Here is a 24,326-nt window from a genome sequence, read left to right on the forward strand (position 1 = left end):
AAACATCTAAGCTTTTCTTCCTCTCTTTTCTTTCTTAAAAAAGAGAAAGAGAACAAAAGAGAGAATCGATTTTAGTAAGGTATGTACCTACTCGTACCTTTCTTATTCGCCCAAAAGAAGAACCTCTCTGTATATCTTCTAGATCTGCTAAGTTCTTGCTATCTTCTCGAAATGGTGAAATCGCTGATCGTCGTCGCTTTACGAACACCGACTCAACCGAACTTCGTAGAAGATCGCAAAAATCTTTGCGATTAGATATACCTGTTTCTCGCGTGCGAAGATGAAAGGAAGGAAACTCGGGGGGATCTTCTATGTGGTCGACCTTACCGACTACTTTGCTTCGGAGTCTTCGTCCAAGCCGCTCCAGTCTCTTGTGTCTTCCTTAAAAGAAAGAGAGTCGGCTCAGTAAGGTGTCCTATGTGGGTACCTTACTGACTGCCTTCAGAAGATCGCTTTGCGTCTTTTCCAGGCCGCTTACATGATGTTGCTGCTGGTGCTGAAGAGCAGCGCTCTGCTGCTCCTGCTGCAACTTGGCCTGCTTCTCCGCCTGCTGTTTCTTCATCATATCTTGTTCCTCGCGCTCGCGCCTGGCTTGCTCGTTGATCTCTTTGACCGCCCTCAACTCCTTTTTCAGCTTCATTCGCCGATTCTGGAACCAGATCTTAATCTGTCGTTCCGTAAGACAGAGCGCGTGCGCGATCTCTATTCGTCGTCGTCGCGTTAGGTAGTGATTGAAGTGAAATTCTTTCTCTAACTCCAATGTCTGGAATCGCGTGTACGTTTGCCGACCTCTACGCCTCGGACAACCATTCGGACCTGGAATTGTTAACATCTAATTTTTTAAATCCAATTTTTCAAACTCTCCCGTAGTTTCTCGAGACACCTCAAACGCATCTCTTCTTTACACAGCAAAATAAAATATAATATTAATATAAAACTAACTACTAAATGACATTTATATGTATTTTAAAATACGTGACTCTATGTATTCCATATTTCTGTAAAAGAAAGACGTAAAAATTCTGTGTTGCATTGTCGTGCATTCACATGTCAAATAATTGTGTAGCAAGTTTTAGTCATATGAAAAAAGTTCCTTTTATATTGGGAAGACCTATTTTAAGAGTAACAATAACCCTTTTTTTTGGTAACCCAGTATTCTCTTTCATGTTCGACATGAAGGTAACTTTCTATTCCATTACAAATCTTAACTCTGCTTTCCGCTTTCTTTCATAGAAAAAAAAACGTGCCGCCTCCTGTTTTATTGCGAGAGTTAAAAAAAAAGGGAAAAAAAGAAAGAATAAAAAGTTTCTGCAATGCTATCTGCTTCGTCAAACCCTTTCTAATGCTGTTTGACTCTCTCTTTGCAAGTCGAAGTCGTAAATATAGAAGTTATTTTTTTTTCTCACGTGTATCGACAAGAATAGAAATGATAAAAAAAAAAAAAAAAAAAATCACAGATGTAGATACAAGAAATGTATATCAGTATAAGAAAAAAAAGTTTGAAAGCTTCTCTAACAAAATTTTGGCTTACTATAATAAATTATAGCAAATGTAGATATCATTTGAGAGTTTCTCTAACAAAATTGTAACTTTCTATAATAAATTATAGTAAATTTAGATGAGGAACGATGTAATAAATATTATCTTATCGTATATACTATTATGAGATTTCAAGACGATAAAATCATCGAATATTAATTTATTAACGTTACTAAGCAGTCAAGGAAGTACATTCAAGTATGACAACTAAATTCAAATAAAACTCCCCCCTTTATACTATAATAATGACACCGCTAAATTCCGAACAACATATTTTCGTAATCAATTTGGAAGTAATTTTACTTTCAGTTGTCGCCATGGGTACAGGCGCGTCTCTTCTGGGGATCGCTAAGAAACCGGTTTCTTAGCGCAAAGACTGGACAGCCATAATACCATCATTTGCGGAGCGACGCTGAGTGGCCATATTATTGCCTCGTGATGAAGCAAATGTGTGCTACTGACCAATAAAAGATAGCAAGACTTTTCGATTCTACGTTATGTTATGAGAACACAATGATTACATTGACACGCCTAGAAGTGAAGAAGTCGGTCATATTAGAACTAGGAAAACACGTGTGCTTACAATTGCATATAGATTGGACGTGCATTAGCATTAACGTAAATCGTTTGGATGTGTGATAGCGCAGAAAAAAAACATTTGTATCTAATGATGTAAAGAGTAATTTTTTCTTCTTTGTATCACATATAAATTTTATCACATTACAATAAATTGTATCACATATAGATCTATCAGCAAATTCGCGTCAGAAAGCAATAAAAAGAAAGGAATGCTGGCCTTATAGTGAAATTGTTTTTGTCAAGATGAAAAAATTTATCGAATAAAAACGCGGTTTTGCAAAATAAAGTGGAGAAACGTACCGAATAAATAAACACTATTTTACAACATTTTCTATTTTTACATACACCTATTTCCATAAATAAATAATTCCCCAATATAATGATTTTCCTTGAAGACAGTTATCTCTCGCTTTTTGACTCGACTAACAAATAATCGCATAAATTTGCGTTAAATTTGACGGTGGTTGTACCTCGCACGATGAACAGTACGTCTCGAGGAATGTGATTGACAAAAAGGTATATATAGGCGTGCGTATTATCACATGACAGATTTAAGCGAAACAGCATGTTTTTTACCTTCTGTCATAACGATAGCCGTGCTATAGCGATCGCGCGCTCGAATGACACGCACGTGCGCAATTCCCTATGCAGGATGACCCATCAAATACGTATCGCTCCGAACCGAGCAGAAAACTCTTGGAGAATGCAGAGAATGCTGATATTGAATTCAGCATGGCCGTTCTCGCCAGTGCGGTCCAAACTCGCGTCGGTGTGTACGCGCCTGTGTACCTGAATCAGCGGCCACACTCACGAATTCCGCTTTTCGCGTACGTGTAGGACCCGGCTACAAATACGTGGTGGTGCGAATCAACACGGTTTTTAGCGCGCTCGTGTGCGTGCGTCGGTCGGCACACACACGTACGTCCGCTGCAGCCCACGGGGTGGTTACCGAAGCCCGACGGGAGGGACATACCACCCTTAGCACGGTTACCTTGGCAACCAGAGGGGAAACCATTCCATCCTCCTGGCGGCATATCACGCGAGAGAGCAAGCCTAGCAGCCAGAAAACTCTTGGTTGCATCCTCTCTCTGCCCGACCCTACGAGAGAGCCCCGACTTCACGTCGGTCTTGGAAGACGGGTGAACTTGATTGCGCCCACTCCATTCGCCATAAATATGGCCCCATCGGCGCGAAGTGCTGGCGCGAGCATTATCAATAATTTCGGCAGAGAGAACTAATGCCGGTGTGCTAGAATTTATTTGGCGCGAATAAAGTTCTCGAGACGCGGAGGCTTGTATGTGTGTGTGTGTGTGTGACGCCAATAACGTTGGAGATATTTGTATTTTATTTAAAAAAGAAAAAAAAACCATGAAAACTTTTTAAAATTTCTTATAAATGCAACACATCTCTAAAGAAAGCGTGTTCCACGCAATTAATAAAATTTCATTATTTTTTTCGCGGATAAAGACGTAACAAATTTAGGATTTCTTTTTTGCAGTGTGTTGAGTTCAATATTTAAAAGGCGCAAATTCATGCATGGGATATGAAAGATAGATAACGCATGTCTACGGAACACGCGAAGTGTTAATTAACGTTTTTGTCGTAAATAATTGAAGAGACAAATAAATTATGGTCAACCGCCGGAGGTCCATTGCCACCATCCTACAGAAGGGCGACACGATAGAACGCGCACACACAAGTACGCCATTATGGATGGCACAGGGTCTGTGTCTAACTACGGTCATATACTAAGTTTAATATCTGCTTTAGTATGCGGCTCGGGAATTGGGGATAATCGTGAATATTGTGAAAGTTCGTTAGGCTGTGTTTCCTAATCTGTGTGGTATTGCATACTACGCATCGAGATTCGATCAAACCACTTCAGTGCATGCCATTTTTCTCACGTGTGTTTAAAACATTTGATTATTTTACATTGAATAAATTTTTAACAAGACGTTTATAATGGGTTTGCAAAATATTTTGATAAACAACATATGATACGTGGCGTGATTCGTCGTTCGAGAAATGTGACTGAAAAGAACATTCGATAGATTTCGCGATAGCGACGCCGCGACGCCGCCTCCAACGCGGCATCCAGCTTTGACAGTACCTGCACATTGCGAATCTTTGCGTTTAGATATGTCGCATTACAGACTAACTTCTCTTTGTTCGACCGCCAGGAGAGACCACGCATGAGCCCCCTCAGCGATCCATTCATAAATATCTCAAAACGGCTTAATTTCGCGGCGCTGCGGGCAAATAAAATCTCGAGCCGGTGAAAAATGTAGACAGTTTGCCAGATGAAGGGGAACGGTGGGGAAGAAGAGGGGAGAAAGGGAACGAGAGGAGATACGACGTAGCCACGACCCACGACTCGCTTGATCGCCGTCTCGGGTCACTACAGCCTCTGCCAGAACGATAGAGTTGGAGGACCGGGTAGGAGAGCATGTTAAGGGAGGAGAGAGAGGGATAGTGGTGGAATGTGACTCTGAAAGAAACAGCAAAGAGAGAGAGAGAAAGAGATATGGAGAGTGGCAAGGAGGAAAAATGCTTACGATAACTCCGCTGTCCGTTCCATCGCGATTCCCAAGTCCGGGTACGATTTATACGGCTAATCCTCGCACTTTTCTTACCCACATCTCGACTCGTTGCCAGGTACACGGTTGAATTGTAATACAAGGCCGCTTGGCGATTATTCAGCCTCGCTAGATGTATAAATATACACCGTTGTTCTATGTGACGTTCATTAAACTTGTTTGCGCGCGCGTCCCTCTGATTTGTGAATTTCGTTGATGCTGCGTTTGTATATAAGTAGTTATCGGAAACATGTATCGTGCACAAAAATTCGACGACTGGAATCTGGACGATCGAGACTGCGAAAATCGCGTTTTGCAAAATATTATTACGCGCGGAGAATTCGCGGGGACTGTTATAATTTCTATCTCGTAACCGATAACGGGTGGTGAGAGACCGAGTTTTTCTCCGCAGCATGCTACGTAGAGGATATAGAAAAAGGTTCTATTCTCGATACGGTTTACTTACAACGGCCCCACTACCTACGTATCTGATACCACTGCGGGAAATGCGTTATGTAAATTTTATGCAGGTTGCTGTTCGCAGGTAATTATTGTAAGCGGTACACGAAAGGAGTCGAGATTAAATCTACTTCTAATTTGAAATAAAACTTTAAAGCTAATTTAAATAAAATGTACGATATATCGCGCGGTACTAATTATGATTATAGATAATTTTACTACTGTCACGTTTTCTAATGATACCAGAATATATCAATGGCACATTATCTTTTCTCTCCTGAAACGATAATTTTTATAATTAATATAGCGTAAAAAAAGTTACACATACGGGTATTTAATCTGACTAAATTAGCCAATCATTAAGGAATATTCTGCATCATAAATCTCGTCAGTAAATTATCCCAACATCTTATTTTTATTTTTTGTTTTTTTTTTTTTTTTTTGTAGCGAGCGTTGGGAAAGAGAAATCAAAGAGATATCGTCGATTTTGTTGCGAAAGAGAGACTTCAAAATTTGTTGAAGAAACTATCATTTATATCTCACAAGTAAGTATTATTTTGTGAAATTTTAAAATCCAGCAAATGTGTGTGATGTAATGACATTATTGTTTTTCAACTGTATATATCGCTTGGCGAGAAGAACCAAAGTCGTGCACATGGAGACGCGCACGAGGCGCGCGGTTGACATTTAATCGCCTCTTTAGATTTACGACGACCTGGCCCTATTGCCGCTATTACGGCACAACAGTCTCTACCAGCTATTTTGTCCCAGTCAGAATGAATGACTGTCCAATCCACTTGAAGCAAACTGCCACTTCTCACCGCGCGGTCCTCCTGCACAACCTTCACACGGTCTTATCAAACGTTGTTTTTGCAGTAATATGTTATTTATAAATTATTTATATAGTACGCAATGTTTTCAACTGTATTAGATAACCAAAAAAAATGATATAAACCTAACTCAATTATAAACGTATAAACAAAATTTAAAAAAAGTTTCTAAATAAACGAAAAAAAACGAAGTTTTCTTTCTCATTTATTCGACATCTCTTGTGCGTGAGATTCTAAAGTATAAAAAACAATCTATAAAATTTTCGCAGGAACTAGAGCATCCTTATGCTTCAATCTGTAGCGACCGACCTGACACTGACATTAAGCATCTCATCAAAAGCAATTTATTGCTTCTCCAATTATCATATAAAAGAAGGGCGGTACGAGTTTCTCGAGTAGTTCGAGACAACCGCGACGAAGTTATATGACTAACTTTTCTAATATACGCGCATACATGTTAATCACGAAACTCCTGAAATAGCTTCATTCTATGAAGATGTTAGAAATTCATTTTCATAACTATTTCATTAGTATTATTTTTCATAAAAGTATTTATTTCACCTTAAGTGCCTTAAGTATTTAATGTTTATAAATAAACAAATATACATATTTACAAACAAACAAATTTATTATTCGATAATTGCTAAAAAGAAGCTAATGATTTCCAATTATTAAGAACTTTGCGAATCAAAAAGAAATACGCTATTGTTTACGGTCAAACTCATTCGAAAGTAAATGGATATTTGTACATAGATACAAAGTACTGTAAGCCGCAAAGATGATACTACTGTAAGTCGGATACACAGGTGCGCGCGCACGCGTAGCGTCCGTCACGACCAGCAATAGACTTAAATCCTGATTGGTCGGACAGCTAGTTGGAGACTGTGTGAAGTATACAGGTATGGCGAGGGGAAACGTTTGGAAGAGAGCAAAAGCAGATATATATACTTACATACATATATATATATATATATATAGGGTTACATATAACGTTTCGCGTATATATATATATATACCGAGCAGCAATAAAGGATTCCGACAAGGATGGATGGTGAGAGGGGGAAGTTCGCTCCATTGTTCCCGGTGGAACCCAAACGCCATCCATAAGGGTGCCTCCCATTATCCGGCATGTATCTGCCACACGCACACATCTTAGCGCGCTCGTGCTCACACACACGAAGAGGATACCTCTGCCTCGCCCGGCCGAAGATCGAGTGTACTCAGATGCGTGGCACGGCGGTGCCTTTCACGGTGTGCAGAGTCGTACCTACCTACATGGCGGCCAACTGTGCCGCCACAGCAATAAGAGCTCTAATCTCCCACAAAATTGTAAAGTCGGGAGGAAAATTTATAAGAAGGGTCCAGAGTCCAGAACGATCGTGCTGTGCACTGATAGAAGATACTTGGGAAGAGGAAGATGCGAAAATAGCTTCGCGTATATTTCGCGGGATTCGGAAAGAATAAAGATAAGTAGGTGGCGCACAAAAAATCCCTCGAGAATGAAAACTGACATCGATTTCCGTTTAATGGACATAACTTATATGTTACTTTTAATATTTTTTTGTAACAATTACATCTTATTTTATTATATATATATGTGATATATATTCTTTTTTTTTTTGTATTCATTATAAATATACTTTTTTGTTTTTGAAGACAAACGTTTCGCCCAATTTAGATCTTTCTTTGGTGTAATATATCGCGTTAATTACGCAAGGACAGTATGCTAATTGGACAATATCTAATTAAACAATTAAATTTATTAAAGGTGAAGTATGTGATACAATAATTCATTGAGTAATTAAAGATGCAAATTTTATTATTTGTAAGAATCACATCTCGCGAGTAATCACATCTCTAATTACGCTCTTGAGATATGAAGCTTATTTAACTCGCTTCACGAAAGAATCCTCTAGAAGAGCAGTTAGCTGCAGCAGCTCTTAAAAATAAATCTGTCGGCTAAGCGCCAGGCTCGAAATTCGTGTAATCTCATCCGGAAGACGCAAGGGCCGATACGAAACAAGATTAAAATTTAATTTTACAATAAAGAATGAAGTATTAGAATGCCGTTGGCAGACATTCCTTCCCTTCTTAAAGCTCGTAACGAAGGCTTGCTACCCTCTATATTCTGACTAACAGTCCCCGCCTCCGTCCAACAGGGCAACAGCGCGAACAGCTACTCCCATAGAACCCCTAAGACTCTAATTACGGCCTTACATCCCCCACCATCTCTCTCTCACGCCCTGCAGCGCCCTTCCAGACCATTCTCATATTTTCCGACACTCCCCGTGCCACCATACTCCACTACAATCCACCCCCTATGCCATTACATGCAAATGCCACGGTTGTCTCTTTCCGCTAATAAAAGTCGTGCCCGTGCAATTTAGAACATCCGACGTTGGGCCACTATGGCTTCCGAAAGATACGAAACGAGACGTGGAATAAGTCTGGAAAGACAACAACATCGAGAGAAGATTATTACTCATTAGCAGAGTTGAGACAGAGAGAAAGAGAGAGAGAGAGAATGTGTGTGCGTAGAGCAAATCTCTGTTTATGCAATTTAGATTTAATGTGTAATAATAACATAAAGTAATTTGTAAATTGTAAATATCAATATCATTTTATCGCAATAAAATAATAGAAATACAAATTAAATTTAGAGAAAAAATAATCTATAAATTGTTTATAAATAAATTTAAATTTAATTTGAAGTTTCTTATAAATATACATATAATAACATTTTCAAATTGAACAATTTATTTTGATTAGAAAAGATCACGTAGATTAAAACATTTCAGAAAACATATACATTAAACAGTATAATTCGAAATGATCATAGGTATAGTCCGATGCGTTATTGATCATACAAGTATTATTTACTAATTGAAAAGTACGGTAAAATTTTTGTTCGAAGTGAACCACAGCCTACTCACACGTGTAATTTTCGCTGTAGTAAGAAATGTTAGGATCCACATAATGTTTAATCAGAGCACGTTGCGGCTTTACGATATTAGCCGGTGTTACGCATCCTCTCTCACCCTTTTCCAACCTTCCCTTATTGACGTCAGTCGACCTGAATATCCCAAATGCCTGGCGAAACCTTCTAAATCTTCCGACCAATTCAGACTTAGCAACTTTTAAGTGTTCAGTCTTTTAAAGAATAATGATAAAATACATTCTACTTTGTACATTTACATCTTTTTTTGTTAAAAAGAATGTAAATGTGCGCTGAAGAAACATGCATATTGATGTAAAACTGTTATAGCTTTCAATATTTCTACTAGAGCACTCGGACAAGCATCGCGTATAACATTCCCGAACATATAATAAAATTAGTGTAAAATAAAAATAACATTCTTTGAGTTTGCGCCAAGACAAAAATTTATTTACCTTCTCACACACATTCTTAATCAAATATATACGAATACAAACTGGCATCAGATATTTCTCCGAGGTTCTCGTTTCGACGCGTTAGTATCAATGTTTCACAAATAATTTTGTTCGCTATTATTTTTATTGCATGTTACTTGGAATGTAACGTTTAGAACAATTTTGACCTTATTAAGGAATTGAAGATATCGCACGACATCTGACTCATGCTTAATATCAATTAATATCAATCAATGGTGTTTCTTTAAGCATTATATATTTCAAGTACTTCGCTAAAGATAGAACGAGAAACTTCGCCCTTTGCTCATCGCGGGATGCTCAGTCGTCTAGGAATAGTCTACAAACTAGCCGAACCTTGACTAGACAAACATAGACATGCGTATAATAACAGCTGTAAGATAAAAGAAAACACTCAGGCACCATCGGAGAGGCACCAAGTTCAGCTCTCCCATCCGCGAGCATTGGCGCTTCTCTCACTTTCGTACACGACTTCCACTCGGTGCTTCTCTTCGGCTTTCGCTTCAACTTGGACATATCATGCGAACAAAGGGGATTCCGCGCATGCGCACTCGATTCCTAGCGCCGGGTAACGATTCTAGTTCCTGTTATAACCTAACACACCCTCTAGATCTCTCTTCTTCTCTCCCTTATGCTTTCTCTTTTTCTATTTCGCCATCCTGACTCGGCACAAGATACGGAAGTACTCCCTACACTCAGCACAAAAACAGTGCGTGTGAATGTGTGAATATGTACACGAATATCAAACAGAAGCAGAAACGTGTATCTCTCGATGTTTGAAGATCATATGAGATGCGTGTACCGCAACTATATATATTTATACATACAGAGATATGAACGCAGAAAGAAATCTAATGCGTTGCGTTAACATACCTGTTCCAACATATAGCTATCATTGACAAACGGAATTGCGCAAGTAGAAGCAAATGCGCATTAGTTATTAATCGCATGTACAATCGATAACTGTTCAATCTTACTAAAGAAGATAAAGTAAAAAAAAAAGAAGAAATGAGAAGAAGATACATATTGAGACAGTTCAAAAGTTCGGAAAAATAGATTCTTACGTATTTTGATCGAACTACTGAATGCAATATAGTTTTAAACTGAGTTGAACTAAACTGTTTTACAACAGAACTAATCCTCTCCTGGTCGTAGTCCGCTACAATAGCTATCGTAAAACATCTCAAATTTTTTTCATAATTTTTGAGTGTTAAAATTTAAACAAAAAATATCAATTTATATATTAAATGTTATTTTTCTATATATCAAAGATGGTATCTTTGTAATAAATGTTCAATTGCACAGAGCAAAATAGAGACTTGTGTTTCGGAAAGAAGATAAGATATAGCAAATGCATGCGTTTCACCTCCACATATCAGTCAGCGTAGTACGTGGCAATTTACATCGAGTTGTTACGTTTCAGAGAAATTTGTGCATGTTCGCCTCATTTACGAGTCATGTATTGCGATATCACAGACAATAATAGGAACGAAAGTATTTTATTATGGCATTCACGAGCGGACGAGTTCAAAGCATAGATTATGTAGAAGTCGCCTGGGGGCCAACAGATCATCTTACGAACGATTGAACTCTAACACTTCGAAACAGTAACTCTAGCTCGTTGGGTAAAAACCATCTGACCCTCGAAGAGAATTCTCCCTTACACGTTATATAAATATAAATACGTTCGATACATACGATAATCAAGTATTCGACCTACATGCCATACATACTTATATTTAGACGCGCGTAAAAATATAAACGCGTATCTTTCAAAATTACGACTGTGCCTATGATCGCGACACACAGGAAGAGGGACGTACAACACACCATTGGTTATCCCGCGACATAGATTATACAGAGGCCTTCTGGGACATCGCCCTCCGCATCTCATCCTATCATCGAACCCTTACGTTTCGTGATTCGCCCTGTCTTTTCGCTGTGTTCTCTCTCTTTCTCTGTCTTCATCTCGCATCTACAAAGTAGAGATGCTGGTCTTTCCCTCGGAGATACCCATGGCTAAAGGTCTATATCGCGCACCGTCAAACCTGCCCGAATTGCTCGTCGTCGTGTTATGCAAATGGCCACATTTGTTACGATAGTGCGCCAAGAGAAGGGAGGAGGGTCGTTCTCCACTACCGTGTTATGCCCCAATGTGGAAAGGAGCGTGCTGAAGCACACGCTCTCGGCGAGGAGGTGCGCGACGACGTCTCTACCGCCTACCGCTGTGTAGTTGTGCCTTGAGCTCTCCGCGTCCGGAGAGACCGTCGAGCACGTTTTCTCGCCTGGACAACATCATTCCGTATGTCAGCGCTGTACATTTCCGTAACTACGACGTTCTCTTGCGGCGTCGAGCTCTTCCGCGAAAATATGAAACACCTTAACGTCCCACCGGCTCCTTTATCCTCCGCTTCTCCGCTCATATAATAGAATATCTCGAGAGTAGTGATGCGTGTAATAGCGTCCAGGCACTATGTCGTTTTAATTCATCGCGAATTTACAACCACATCGTCGAATATTATTTCGCGTATAAAAATAAATAAACACTAATCGAACTATTTTATTTTTCTTCTTGAAAAATCATATATCAAATATTTATATTAGTTCATTTGTTTTTATACACAACCAAAGTTCGAAACTAATTAAACTGAAAATAATTTAAGGATGATGCAATGTGATGAGTTGTAAATTTTATTTAAAGTTACGAGATGAAATATTATTCTTCGAGTGAAACAATTAATTGGACTTGTTAAAAAAACTAAGATAAATGATAAATTAATTGCAACATTTTTGTTTTTATTGTTAATTATCATGTGCGAAAACGACTTTTTCAGATTGGATTAACTGAGATGTGCCGGCATTAGTCAAATTCACGCGAATATTATTGCACTGATTGAAAAGGTCGTCGCTGCCGAGCGATAAGTATACTGAGTACTGTTTGTTTGAATTAATTTAATGAGATTACAACGGCAGCCGCGTAGATAATGATATCGTTGTTTAGAGTTTCATTTGACGCCATAACACTCCATTAAAGCGATAGTTCGTTCTTTGACTTAGCAATATTACAATTTTCTAACATTTTCTAACATTTATTGCATAGACAAATTTACATATTAAAGAAGTTTTTACATAGTTGATACATTACATATTGAAGAAGTTTTTCTGAACTATTAAATTAACGCAAACTTGTTGGAATACGCGTTTTTATCGGAGTCATTCCCAATATCTCCAACAGATAAAAAAAATTAAATATCAAAGCGTCGTTCGACTGCTGTGTTGCATCAATGTAAAACTCAACTTTAGTTATGACAAATTAAATGTATTTTAGCCGACTTTAGTTTATCAAAGTGAGAAAATGTAATCAAGGATCATTTTACATTTAAGAACACTTTTATATTTATCAAAAATAACAACGATCTACATCTAGAACAACGTCAAGGAAAAATTCCAACGTTATTTTTACGAGTTTTACCTCTTTTTTTTTCGAGACAATTCTTACACATACCTTTGTCCTACGTGACGCGGATAATTTTTGTTGTAAAATACGACGTCGAAGCCTTTACTTTCACCTTGCTCAGCACGAAACAAACATCATAATTCACATGAAAGCAAAAGTGTTCAATTCTTGGCCTAGCTTTGCTTTTCTTTTTCTTTCCGTTCGTAAATCAAACTTTTTTTACCCTTCTACTAGAATTCAAAACACATGCGACAGAATTTTTTTATGAAAGAAAGGGTTTTTTTAAAAAAACGAAGTTACGTACACAAAGTAGAAGAAAACACAGGTAATGTTAAAAGCCAAGAGCTTAAATCTTCCGACAAAAAGTGCAATGAAATATTCAAGAAACAAGGTTAAAATACAACATCCTCTCAAGCCTTTCGAGAACACACACGAACATTGCAAATAATAACATTGCGCGCAGTGAAAGAAACATTGCAGTATATTAAAATTTATGCGATTATAAAAAAATATTTTTCAATGCGCGTTTTTCTTTTTTGTAGAAGAACATCGTATGTAGCTTGACAATGTTATTTTCTTGTCATGTAAAAGAATGATATTTCCAATCGGCATAAAATATTGGCGATCAGATTTATTTCATATAAATACCTAATATAAATGTCTAATTAATTTTTTGTAAAAATCTATATTAAGTGATTATCTTTTTTTTGTAAAAAAAGCGTGGAATTCGAATAAAGGAATCGCAGTCTTTTTTCACAGGTAAATGTTGCATTAGTCAAATATACTGCGCTAAGTCGGTTCTCGAATATCTTATGCCGATATATGTGATATCGTTTCAGAGAGAGAAAAAGAGAGAGGCTGTCTCTCGCGTAAATGTACGCCGATATTCGGAATCGACCGGCCGGTTTGAGGATTTGTCTGGTGTGATGGCTTCGGCACGCGACATAACGGGGTACGCGTCGCTGCCGTATGACCATAAAATAAACGTTTGGGGTAGCGCAGGCGGAGGCCAAACCTGGCAGCGTATAAACACTTATATAACGGCAATTAAACTGCTTTTAAGGCCCATAAAACTGCAGTTTCAATAATCTCTGTGACAACACGATTCTGACCTGTCTCCGGAAGCGCGACTTCCCTCGGGAGATGTCAAAAGCGGTCACGCCGTACCCGACGGGTGTAAAAATTTCGATCGTTGTCTGCTCGCGATCAAATTTTTCGATCGACTGCGTTTCTCCCCTCTTTTCTCTCAAAGTCTACTTTTTACGACTCGTTTTACAATCAACCCCAATTTCGCGCGCTTCCAAATACAAATGTTACACGTTTTACATGTTATTACGCGTTTATGTACGAACCTCAAGCTCCTTTCTCGCATGTCGTATGACATTTCGAATTCGAATTTCGATAAGAAACGTAAATTAATGACAAAGGAAAAAAAAACAACGACAATAGAAAAACAGAAAAGTGGAAATTGGTTTAGCCGTGGTATGAAACAGAATTCGGAATGAAATTTTCCAGATAAAATTTCGATGGTGGCTGTACTTTTTCTAGCCACATACCTGCTGGTTGCTGATGCGACTCGGATGAGGGAGGAAGCGCTTACGCGTGAGAGACGAGGAGAGCTGACGAGAGATCGGAGGCGGGAGAAATACAGAGAGAGAGAGAGAGAGAGAGAGAGAGAGAGAGAGAGAGAGAGAGAGANAGAGAGAGAGAGAGAGAGAGAGAAAGAAAGAGAGAGAGAGAGAGAGAAAGAGAGAGAGAGAGAGAAAGAGAGAGAGAGAGAAAGAGAGAGAAAGAGAGGGTCCAGGTAGGGGAGGCAGGAGCGTTGAAATGGGATAATACCAACGCTGCAGGACGCGGCAGCCATCATCGAATGCTAATGAGGGGTTGGCGGCTTTTGGGGCAGTGGACTCTGCTCGTAGAGTGGTGCGCCGTTGTCGGCGGATCGGTCTGATTATAAATTATACATTATCTCCTGCTAGTCTCCCCGTGTACACGCCGTAATCCAACTAGACGTTTGCAGGCCTCTGAACCCCAATGTCAAAATATGTTCGCGTACTCGCGCGCATACCCAGCGATAGATTAGAAATTCGTGTGTCGTCCTTGCTAACTACTTTGCTTGGTTACCGTTTTGAAAAAAAAAAAAAAAAAAAAACGTTATCTGTCTATCGACACGATTTTAACTATCACTAAATATGCATTAAATTTTTGAAAATTTTCATATCTTTAAATGTTTATTTTTAAATTGAAGAGAAACGAGAAAACAACATAGTGTGTCTTCAAAAAATAGGTTTTGACTTTTGTACGTCATTCATAAATATAAATCTGTTTTATTGATATTTTACTGATATCTCTATTTTAAATTACCATCAGCATCTAATATACGTATGGTATATAGCTCTCGCATACTTATGTATCGACACGATATATTTGCGATTTGCGTACATATGATCAAAGAATCGCAAATTGCAGTTAAATTTGCATATGTATCGTCCACGTGACACAATTAATGAGAAGGTAATATGATTGAATAAGGTCGTATACATAGAATATATTCTTTCTGTTGCCATACAATTTCGAAGATAATTTTGAAGACAAAAACTCCGTTTTAATTATAAAACATTCATTAATTTTGTTTATAGATGATACGTGGACGACCTTGAGAAACGAGTTTGAACAGAACATTTTAAATCTTCGAGTAGACATTCATTCAGTTAAATGAAAATAGTCAATGAAAATAGTGAAAAAAGTACATAAAATGAGAAAATATTAAATAAATAGAAAAATATTAAATAAGAAAAATATTAAACAGATCTTAGATATTAAAATTAATAAATAACTAATAAAAAAAGCAACTAATAATTTGCCAAAATTTTAGATACCCGGAATTTTGTATAGATTTTTTCAAGAGGAAGAAACCGATCCAAGTTGATCCAGAAATGCAGTAGTATACTTTTTAGATGACTGTTCCGAGGCGTCCTCATGCAAAAGCGAATTCTCATTCATTGACCGAGCGTATGTGTATAGAAACAGATATGTTCCGTTTGCATATATCGGAATGTAATTTCCTACCGGACTGAGCATTCCCATTGCGGTTGGAAATATCGTATAGTGATCGCCAATGTGTGCCTATTTAAAATTATGATACGCCTGGTGTAAACAAACCATCACGATAAAAGCCAACGGCTGAAGTTTTAATTTTATCTTATCGGTATTTACTGCGCTATTGTGGGCTCGTAAGTGGCCGTATAAAAGATAGTCACGGAGATTATTCGCGACTAACATTATCACACTGACGACAGGTGTAGTTGCCCATATACAAGTCCTTCTTGCATGCACAACTAACATAAATGAATAGTAAGGTAATAGTGTAGGACATAGCGCGTGCAGCTTGGTTGCACGACTCATGTAAATGACCTTAAAACGATGACCTTGACACTTCGAAACATGAAATTGCATCACTGGTTTATCATAAATTCAACATGAATTATAAATTTGCAATTGATACGGCGGTCTCGTAATTGTGTAATTGCACAACGAAAAGAACACTTTTAAGAGACAGAAAGTTCTAACAGTTTTCCTCTAATTTCAGAACAACGCGAAAAAGATGTTGCTTGAAAGAAAAATGTTATTTATATAGTTTCAAGGGAAGTGGAAATACGAACCATACGATCGTAGTTAAAATTTGAAAGCTAATCACTGCTTAGAAGGGAAAGATACGTGTATCCTTATAATACCCCCTTCAAGCTCACAAGTATTCCTTTCAGTATAACGTCTCAGAGAAAGAAATATGGTTGGCACACATGGGGCGTCACTTAGTATTTTAGGAAAGCTTCTCTTCTATTTATTTTTGAAAATAGAAATCGTACATCGAAGACTTTTATTTCGTAAGAATATTATAGTATTGTGCAAGAAAAGCGGAAAATACACGTAGAGTCATATGTTGGTAAAGGATTAACACACAACTCAGAGGTCTTATACTTTATCTAAAAAAAAAAAAAAAAAAAAAAAACTAAATTTACGTTTCACTTTATCGATATGAAAAAAAACTCAACTAGATCTCAAGTAGTTTTATAAACAATAATCTTATACACGAAATTATTTTCTTCCAATCATGATTTATATATTTCACAAACATGAATAACCGAAGTAGACTTCATGTAAATTTCATCCGCTTTACGACTCATCATAAATCCTACTGTTTACTATACTTTAGCGCATAGTTAATTAGCCTGCTTGTAAAAAAAATGTGTGTATTTTTTGTGAAGTAAAACTTATATTTCGTACATATTTGCAGAAATATGGAATATATGTTCAATGTAATGAATAAATATATTTATATATATATATATATATATATTGATATAACAAATATAAAGTATCAGCAATAGTTTGTACTTACCGCACACCACTCTGTCGAAAGGACTCATCCAATCTGGAAAATATAAAAAGATTTATTAAAGAAATATTCAAATGAAACGCGTGAATGGGGCGATTGGTTGCTTCTTTCTATCTTATGATATTACACGAGATAGTGATGCAGAACGGAAGAGTCAAAATGAGAAACTACGAATGATAACTTGGAATAAGCTTATACCGCGAGATACGGCAAGAATTCTCAAAGCACGTTATAAGAGACTTGCAAGATATATTATGACTTAAACGTATACTATATATTAACATTCGACATGCGCGTAAATATATAAAGTTTAGACACGTTGATTTTGATCCTACACAGCCTTGCGAACTAAAATCGTCACACACATACGTCTGTACCGTACGGCTGAATAGTTCACCTCACCCCCAAGCCATAAAGTTATTCTTACGCAGTCATAAAATAGATAAGAAACTTATTGACGCATGGATAGACATACGACAGTATAAGTGCTTGAAAAACCGTAAATCCTTTCAGAAAGGCGTAGGATATACATCAAACGTAAAAGCAGAAATCAAATTAAAGACATTAAATATCACAGCATAGAATGAGACTTATTGCTTCACTGCTTTTTAGAACGTGCGAAAGTGCTTTTAATATAGGAAACCAAAATAACGTCATGAATAACAGAGGAAGAAGATCGAGTAGAAGATAAAACAAACGAAATTGAATATTCGCACGTTCATGCATCGAGAAATATCGTGTAACCGATGTATATAATCAAATAACGAAAGTACTGGGCAAACAATATACGAAATGTTGAATTATATCGCTGATCGCTGAAGTCTATCGTCGAGCTCATTAGGAATCACATGAGCGTGGTCATGATTTGTGGTGGATATACGTGACAAGACCTCACGAGTTGCTAAAACCGAAAGTTAACGCTAAGCATTATTATAACGTGTTGATAGCAAAACGGGCTTCGAAAAATAATTTGCATATTTGAAGATTACAACTTAATCGCAATATATTCTGTGATTTCCTACATTGTGCGAATATGCCTTGTATTTATATTGCTACAACTCGAGTGCATTGCCACGAGAGAGAGATCGTTCGATCCAGTCTCTCTCTGAGAAATTTTGTTGGAAAATATACGGTAACACGCGCAATAACTTGAGTAAATTACTTAGTCGTTTTTGACAACAAGCGCATTGATTCCTTCATCGCGTAAGTTTGGCCGAGTTGATCGCAGTCTGATTGTGACAAATACGGCGATTGTTGCAACTGCAACTTCTATACGTTTCAAGTCTCTCAACGGAATACCGAGAAGAATGAATTGTTTAGCTATTTGCGTGTAAAAAAAAAAAAAAAAGAAAAATCGTGAACCGTCAAGTTAGTTTGCCTTCTTTCACGTTTCAAAGTCCACGAGAGAAGCTTCTTTTTGCGCAAACTCTTCTCGGAATTATTTCGCGCGCCGTTAGTACAATGTCACAACAATATTACGCGCGAGGAAAGCAACAAAACGTGCTGTTTCGTATTAACGTAAAAATATATAATTTTTGCGCGCGTGTCAAGAATGGAACACGCCAAGCGACAACAGACTGGTTTGCAGCCGTGCGTTGTTGTTCGGCGTAAATATACACGATAAATACCGTCGGCGCTTTGTTCTGGCTAATGTCTGAACAGACAAAGACTGTTCGACAAGGTACATTTAGAATACGTTATGCATGACCAGCAATGATATTTCAAGTTTCGTGTGATAACAAATGCACCTGAAATTCTAATCTATTACGTGAACTTTATTTTTTTTCTAGTTGCGCTTTTGTGTATAAGCGTGAGTGTATGACCTGTATATATGTATCGCTCTTATTATAAATTATATTAATCTTATTTTGTAAATTATTATACAATTATAAAATATTTATTAAGGACGTACTCCGACTACAGTGGTTAGCAACCTAAATAAAGTGGTTAGCAACCTAAAATATCTCTTCTCATGAGTAAGTTTGTACTGCTGTAACAAAATTAAATTGGAGCTATTCAGCACTGCTAAGACCCGCTTACTCTGCGCAGAAGTTCAAAAATAGCTGCAGTACACAGCGCACATAAATCCAGCAAAACAAAAAAAAAACATATTATTCAAAATCGTATTTTAATTAAGACACTCTCCGCTACCACATACTTGTTTCTTAAAAAAATCCTACAAAAATTGTCGTCAGTAACTTTAAAAAACTCCACTTCACAAAGGCTCAGCATAGGAAATCCATGTTAATAATTGAAACTTAAATCTTCTATATTTTGGAATTTAACATTGCTACCCCTATTATCCAAAAAGGCTACGTATAAATAAGATCATAAATTATGTATATCGGAAATTTAAAGAAAATCCTAGGAAAATCAATAATTCGGAGAACGTCCTTAATCTGTAATTATAATAATATATAGCAATATACTTAGAAAATTATATAAAGATATTTTTGTCTTTTTTCAATTATTTTAAAATACACGTACAAATATAACAAAAACATGAGAAATTTTATCGCAACTTTCTAATTTTAAACTTTGTTTTTTTAAAACTTGGGATTTATTTTTAATAAAATTTTATCAAAAAAATAAATTATATTAAAATTTACGAGAGTATTGAGAACTTCCTCGGGTTCGTATAATAAAATTCAAATGTGTTGAGTAATGGGCTTCTGTGAACCAAATGCAGGAACTTAGGTGCAATAATGAAGACTGTGTGTGTCTCGATAATCGGAAATTATATTAAATTGTATAATTTATTCCTTCATAAAAAAAGTTTTTATGTGCAACAATATTTTTAATTTAATTTTTGTGCAAAAAGTATAAGACGGTTTTTATTAGAAAAACATAACAAATTATAATTTAATCGAAATATTTAATCGAAATATTAATTTTATTTTCATTCACAAGGCAGTAAAAACTAACGTGGCAGTAAAAAAAGTATATTCTGTAACAGCGTGTATATATATATATATGTGTATGTAAGTATGTGTGCATGTGTAGTTTTAGAAAAATGTATGTGTACTTTATATAATTTTTAACCAAGTTTTAAATATGTAATGATGATTATATGGAGCTTCAAGAATTTTTAAATAATAATGAATTTTGGCTATTGAAGCAGTAACACTGTTGTTGGAGTGTATATATTAAAATCCGTTTATTAACAATTAATAGTATAATAGCATGAACGCTTTCGATCCTTGTATTAGGTCCTTTTCAAATGCATTTCTACAATGAATGAACGTATAATTACAATTGATGAAATACAATTAATGAAATTAATACAATAAAATAAATTTCAAAAGATAATAATTAAAAATCGCAGAATGAATATAATGTACAAAGTCACTTACAAATTTCTTAGATAGAAAACGTCGCTCAATGTTGATCAAGGATATCCGCACTAGCCATCCCGACCAACACTTTACAAAGGTGAAATCGCGACTGAGAAACAACGTGTGTGTAATGATAGGATTCAAATTTACGAATAACATATCAATTTATGTCTTATCGACAAACGGTAAATAGGAATTATCTAAATTTTCCGTGTCGCACTGCAAATTAAGTCCGCTGACTTGACTTTTTATATGTAGCATAACTATTAATTGTTAATAAACGGATTTTAATATATACACTCCAACAACAGTGTTACTGCTTCAATAGCCAAAATTCATTATTATTTCAAGTTTTAAATGTTTTTCTCTATGCCCGAAGAAATACATTTGTGTATATATGTTTAGCAAACTTCTGTTTTTGTATCAGTCCTGTTTTATTGCTCATATTAAATGGTTGCAATATAAATATTGAGGATTTGTATTCAAAGTTTATAATTGTACTAAAAACTGATTGTAGAATACTTGCACTTTACATAACCAACTAATATAAAATTATTGCTGTTTAAATATAAATCATATATTTAAATCTTAAATATTAAAAATAATAAATATATTTTAATATATATTATATGTCTTTATAATATTTATATTATAAACTTTAAAAAATAAATAATATGCTCAATAAACTTTTCTCTTTTTGATATATATGCAACAATAATAACAATAAATTTTACTTAATGATTATGTGTATGTATGATCTCTTTGTTGCTATAATGCATTAATTATTAATGTGATAATCACATTATATAATATTAATAATTTACATCATGTAAATTATTAATATTATATAATGACAGCGAATGAAATCATAAGTGACAGTATATAATATATATGTTCTTTATATTTTATATTTTTCTTCTCTCTCTCTCTCTCTCTCTCTCTCTCTCTCTCTCTCTCTTATTCTCTACTATCTATCTGTCTCACTCTATCTAGTACATTAACTGCGATAGAAGACAGTATCTCTCGTTGCATCATGCTCGAAATTTCGTGCACTAATATCGATAAATATTTACATAATCATGCAGTATGACAAAGAGAATATACACAACAATATTCAATTTATATACTATGTATCAAATTGCAGAAATAGATACATACTATTAATTAAGCAGCTTATTAAGCACATTTTTAAATACTATAGAAATAAAAACATACTTGACAATAACATTAAAAATATAAATTAGATATATAGCAATTATTTATAGATATATTATATTTAATGTAATAGAATATAAGCGTTTAATTTTTTATTATTATTAACGATAATATTTTCGAAACAAGAAGTCAATCTCTATCCTCTAACAAAAAGAGTTTACGTTTTTGTACGTTTTTATTTCTTTAAAATTTATTCATACTTAATCACAATAGAGCAAGTATATATGCTAATAACACATCGTTTTTTGCATTACATTCTACGTATATGCAGTAATCCATTAACAATTATGAAGAACAAGAAAAAGAAAAATTATTATATGATAATAAAAAAAAAAACTCACCGGTAATTGACATCCATGGATACCGAGGAATGTCCGAGATCCCAGGTTGACCCGTGGTAGGTTGTTGGCAGGACGTCAAGGGATCAACAACGGCCGATGCAGCGGCTGCTTGATGATAGAACTGTGCCGCCGCTGCCATGGATGCCGAGGCGGCCGACACCGCCGAAGAAGCTGACGCGGATGAAACAAGACTACCGGGCGTAGCGCCGTTTTGATGATGGTGACCGAGAGTATAATTAACCATAGGATCGGCTGATGTAGGTGCTACATTGCCAGTGAGACTAGCTGTGTAACGACAGGATTTATCGCCGGCAGTAGCGGCGTCTACAGCAGCGGCCGCGGCCAGAGCAGCGCTGGACGCTGCCGTGGACCCAAAACCGGGCACCATGCTCGATGTGGCGCCAAACGCGGCGGCTGCAACCGCCTGCTGCTGTTGATGATGGTGATGCGCCGCAGCTGACACGTAAGGGTACATACTGGACGTGGTACGCGCCGCCGGTGAGGTCGAAGCAGAGCTTCCGGAGTGCTGGGGACTCGAACCCGTCGGACTCGGTGAATTGTGCTGCTGTGCGTAATTGACCGCCGCGGCCGCAACTGCAGCCGCGGATAAACTTGATTCTAGGCTCGCGGTGGCCGGACTCGTTGTGCACGCTTGAATAGTACCTGGATTCGCGCTTGAGAATAATTGCTGAGGATGGAATTGTTGGTACTTAGCAGGAAGCATACTATCAATTATAAATTTCGTACTCATATCGCCTGTCGGTGTCGATGTGGACTTGATGCCGAAGACACGCCCGGACGAGGATGACCGGGACAAGTGTCTCAACACCGACACCGTAGCGACACGTTCAACAGCTGCTCACTCATCGCGTAATCCGTACCGGATCGCGATAATACACTGATGGTTCTCTTTTATCAATAAGATGCTTCTCGCTAAGAAAAATACACACACTGTTTCTTTGATCGCCGAATCAACTTCTTTTACCTTACTATGTATTGCTTGCCGCGTCCACTATCTCTTTCTCTATCAACGTCCACTTTTTTATCGCCACTTACGCAAATTCGCACATTATCACAATAACAATACCGAAAACCCAATGGATTACAATCACCAGGGACAATAAAATTGGAGTCGCCGACTGTTCGTGATGATAAATGACATGTCCTTCTCTTTCTCGTTTCGGATTCGTGCGTTATTCGCGTTTCAATTTCGACCCGCACACTTTGACGTAATCATGCCTTCTGATTACAAATCCATCGGAATCAGAACGGCAATCGGTGATAAAGCAGCGGGTCCTTCTTCAATTGGGCCCACCCAGCTGTGGTCCCAGCTTGGAAATTGGGCGACGACGAACCCGACGACGGCACGAGGAGAGAGAAGAGAAGAGCGTGGCCCCTGTCAGGTGTTAGAAGCCGTTTCTTGCGTACTTCTCGGATAGTCGACGAATCCTTTATGGGCCATGCATGTAGGTACTATATCCCCCTATCCCGAACGCCGCGTACTACAACCCACGGCCAGCTAAATGTAACCCCTTACAATAATGGCGCCGCTTGTCTCTCCGTTCTCCCCCCTCTCTTCTACGAGTCCGAAGCGCGGCGGGGTACCAGCTGGTAAACAGAGTCGTCCAATCGTAGCGTGGCCTTATCCAAGGTGGACCAATCACAGGCGTGCTAGGCGCGCCAAGATGAATGAGTCTCTTTCCCCGTCGCTACTCTTCTCACTTCGATCTTCGCTTTCGGCTATATCCGACCTCTCTTCCCTCACTTGGCTTTCAAGCGTCTCTCGCTTACTCGCTTGGCGTATACCCGGCGTGCTTCGTCCGACGATCCGTCGATCCGTACGTTTGCCTCTTACCCAGCAGTGTTCTCAGATCGCGGCGCTAACCCCACTACGCGTCCCACTTGCGCACGCATTTGGAGGCTTGTGTTATCATCCACGTGACTGAGTTCTGCAGACTCGTACGTATATATGATGTGTTTGGGTATTTATTAGAATTATTAGATACAATTATTAATTTGTATAGTAACACCAAACACAAAATTTATGTAAACTCGAAACGACGTCTCCAACCAGTTGTAGATGTAAATATAATACTTAGTTAAGTTTCTTTTGTTTTACGCAACAAATATTATTTGTGTTTGTTTATTTTTTTGTTATTCATATTAAGTTTTATAATTAATGTTTTTATAA

The 24,326-nt window shown here is 37.2% G+C and overlaps 1 protein-coding gene across 2 annotated transcripts; it reads right to left on the minus strand.

The window, feature by feature from the left end:
- Nucleotides 1–6: 6 nt before the first annotated feature.
- Nucleotides 7–24,035, minus strand: LOC109852857 (homeobox protein abdominal-A homolog). Of its 2 annotated transcripts, XM_020424403.1 has the most exons (4): nt 22,136–24,035; nt 17,248–17,280; nt 479–816; nt 7–381 (listed from the first exon to the last, which is right to left on the minus strand). In XM_020424403.1, exons 1-4 carry the CDS (start codon nt 22,884–22,886, stop codon nt 331–333), a joined length of 1,173 nt encoding a protein of 390 aa, XP_020279992.1. In that variant the 5' UTR covers nt 22,887–24,035; the 3' UTR covers nt 7–330. The 2 variants fall into 2 exon arrangements, with proteins under 2 accessions (XP_020279992.1, XP_020279991.1); XM_020424402.1 differs by having other exon boundaries at nt 7–816; nt 22,136–24,031.
- Between the last annotated feature and the right edge of the window lie 291 nt (nt 24,036–24,326).

This window comes from Pseudomyrmex gracilis, unplaced genomic scaffold, assembly GCF_002006095.1.
Source record: "Pseudomyrmex gracilis isolate BER0280 unplaced genomic scaffold, ASM200609v1 scaffold_38, whole genome shotgun sequence".
Taxonomy (NCBI): Eukaryota; Metazoa; Arthropoda; class Insecta; order Hymenoptera; family Formicidae; genus Pseudomyrmex; species Pseudomyrmex gracilis.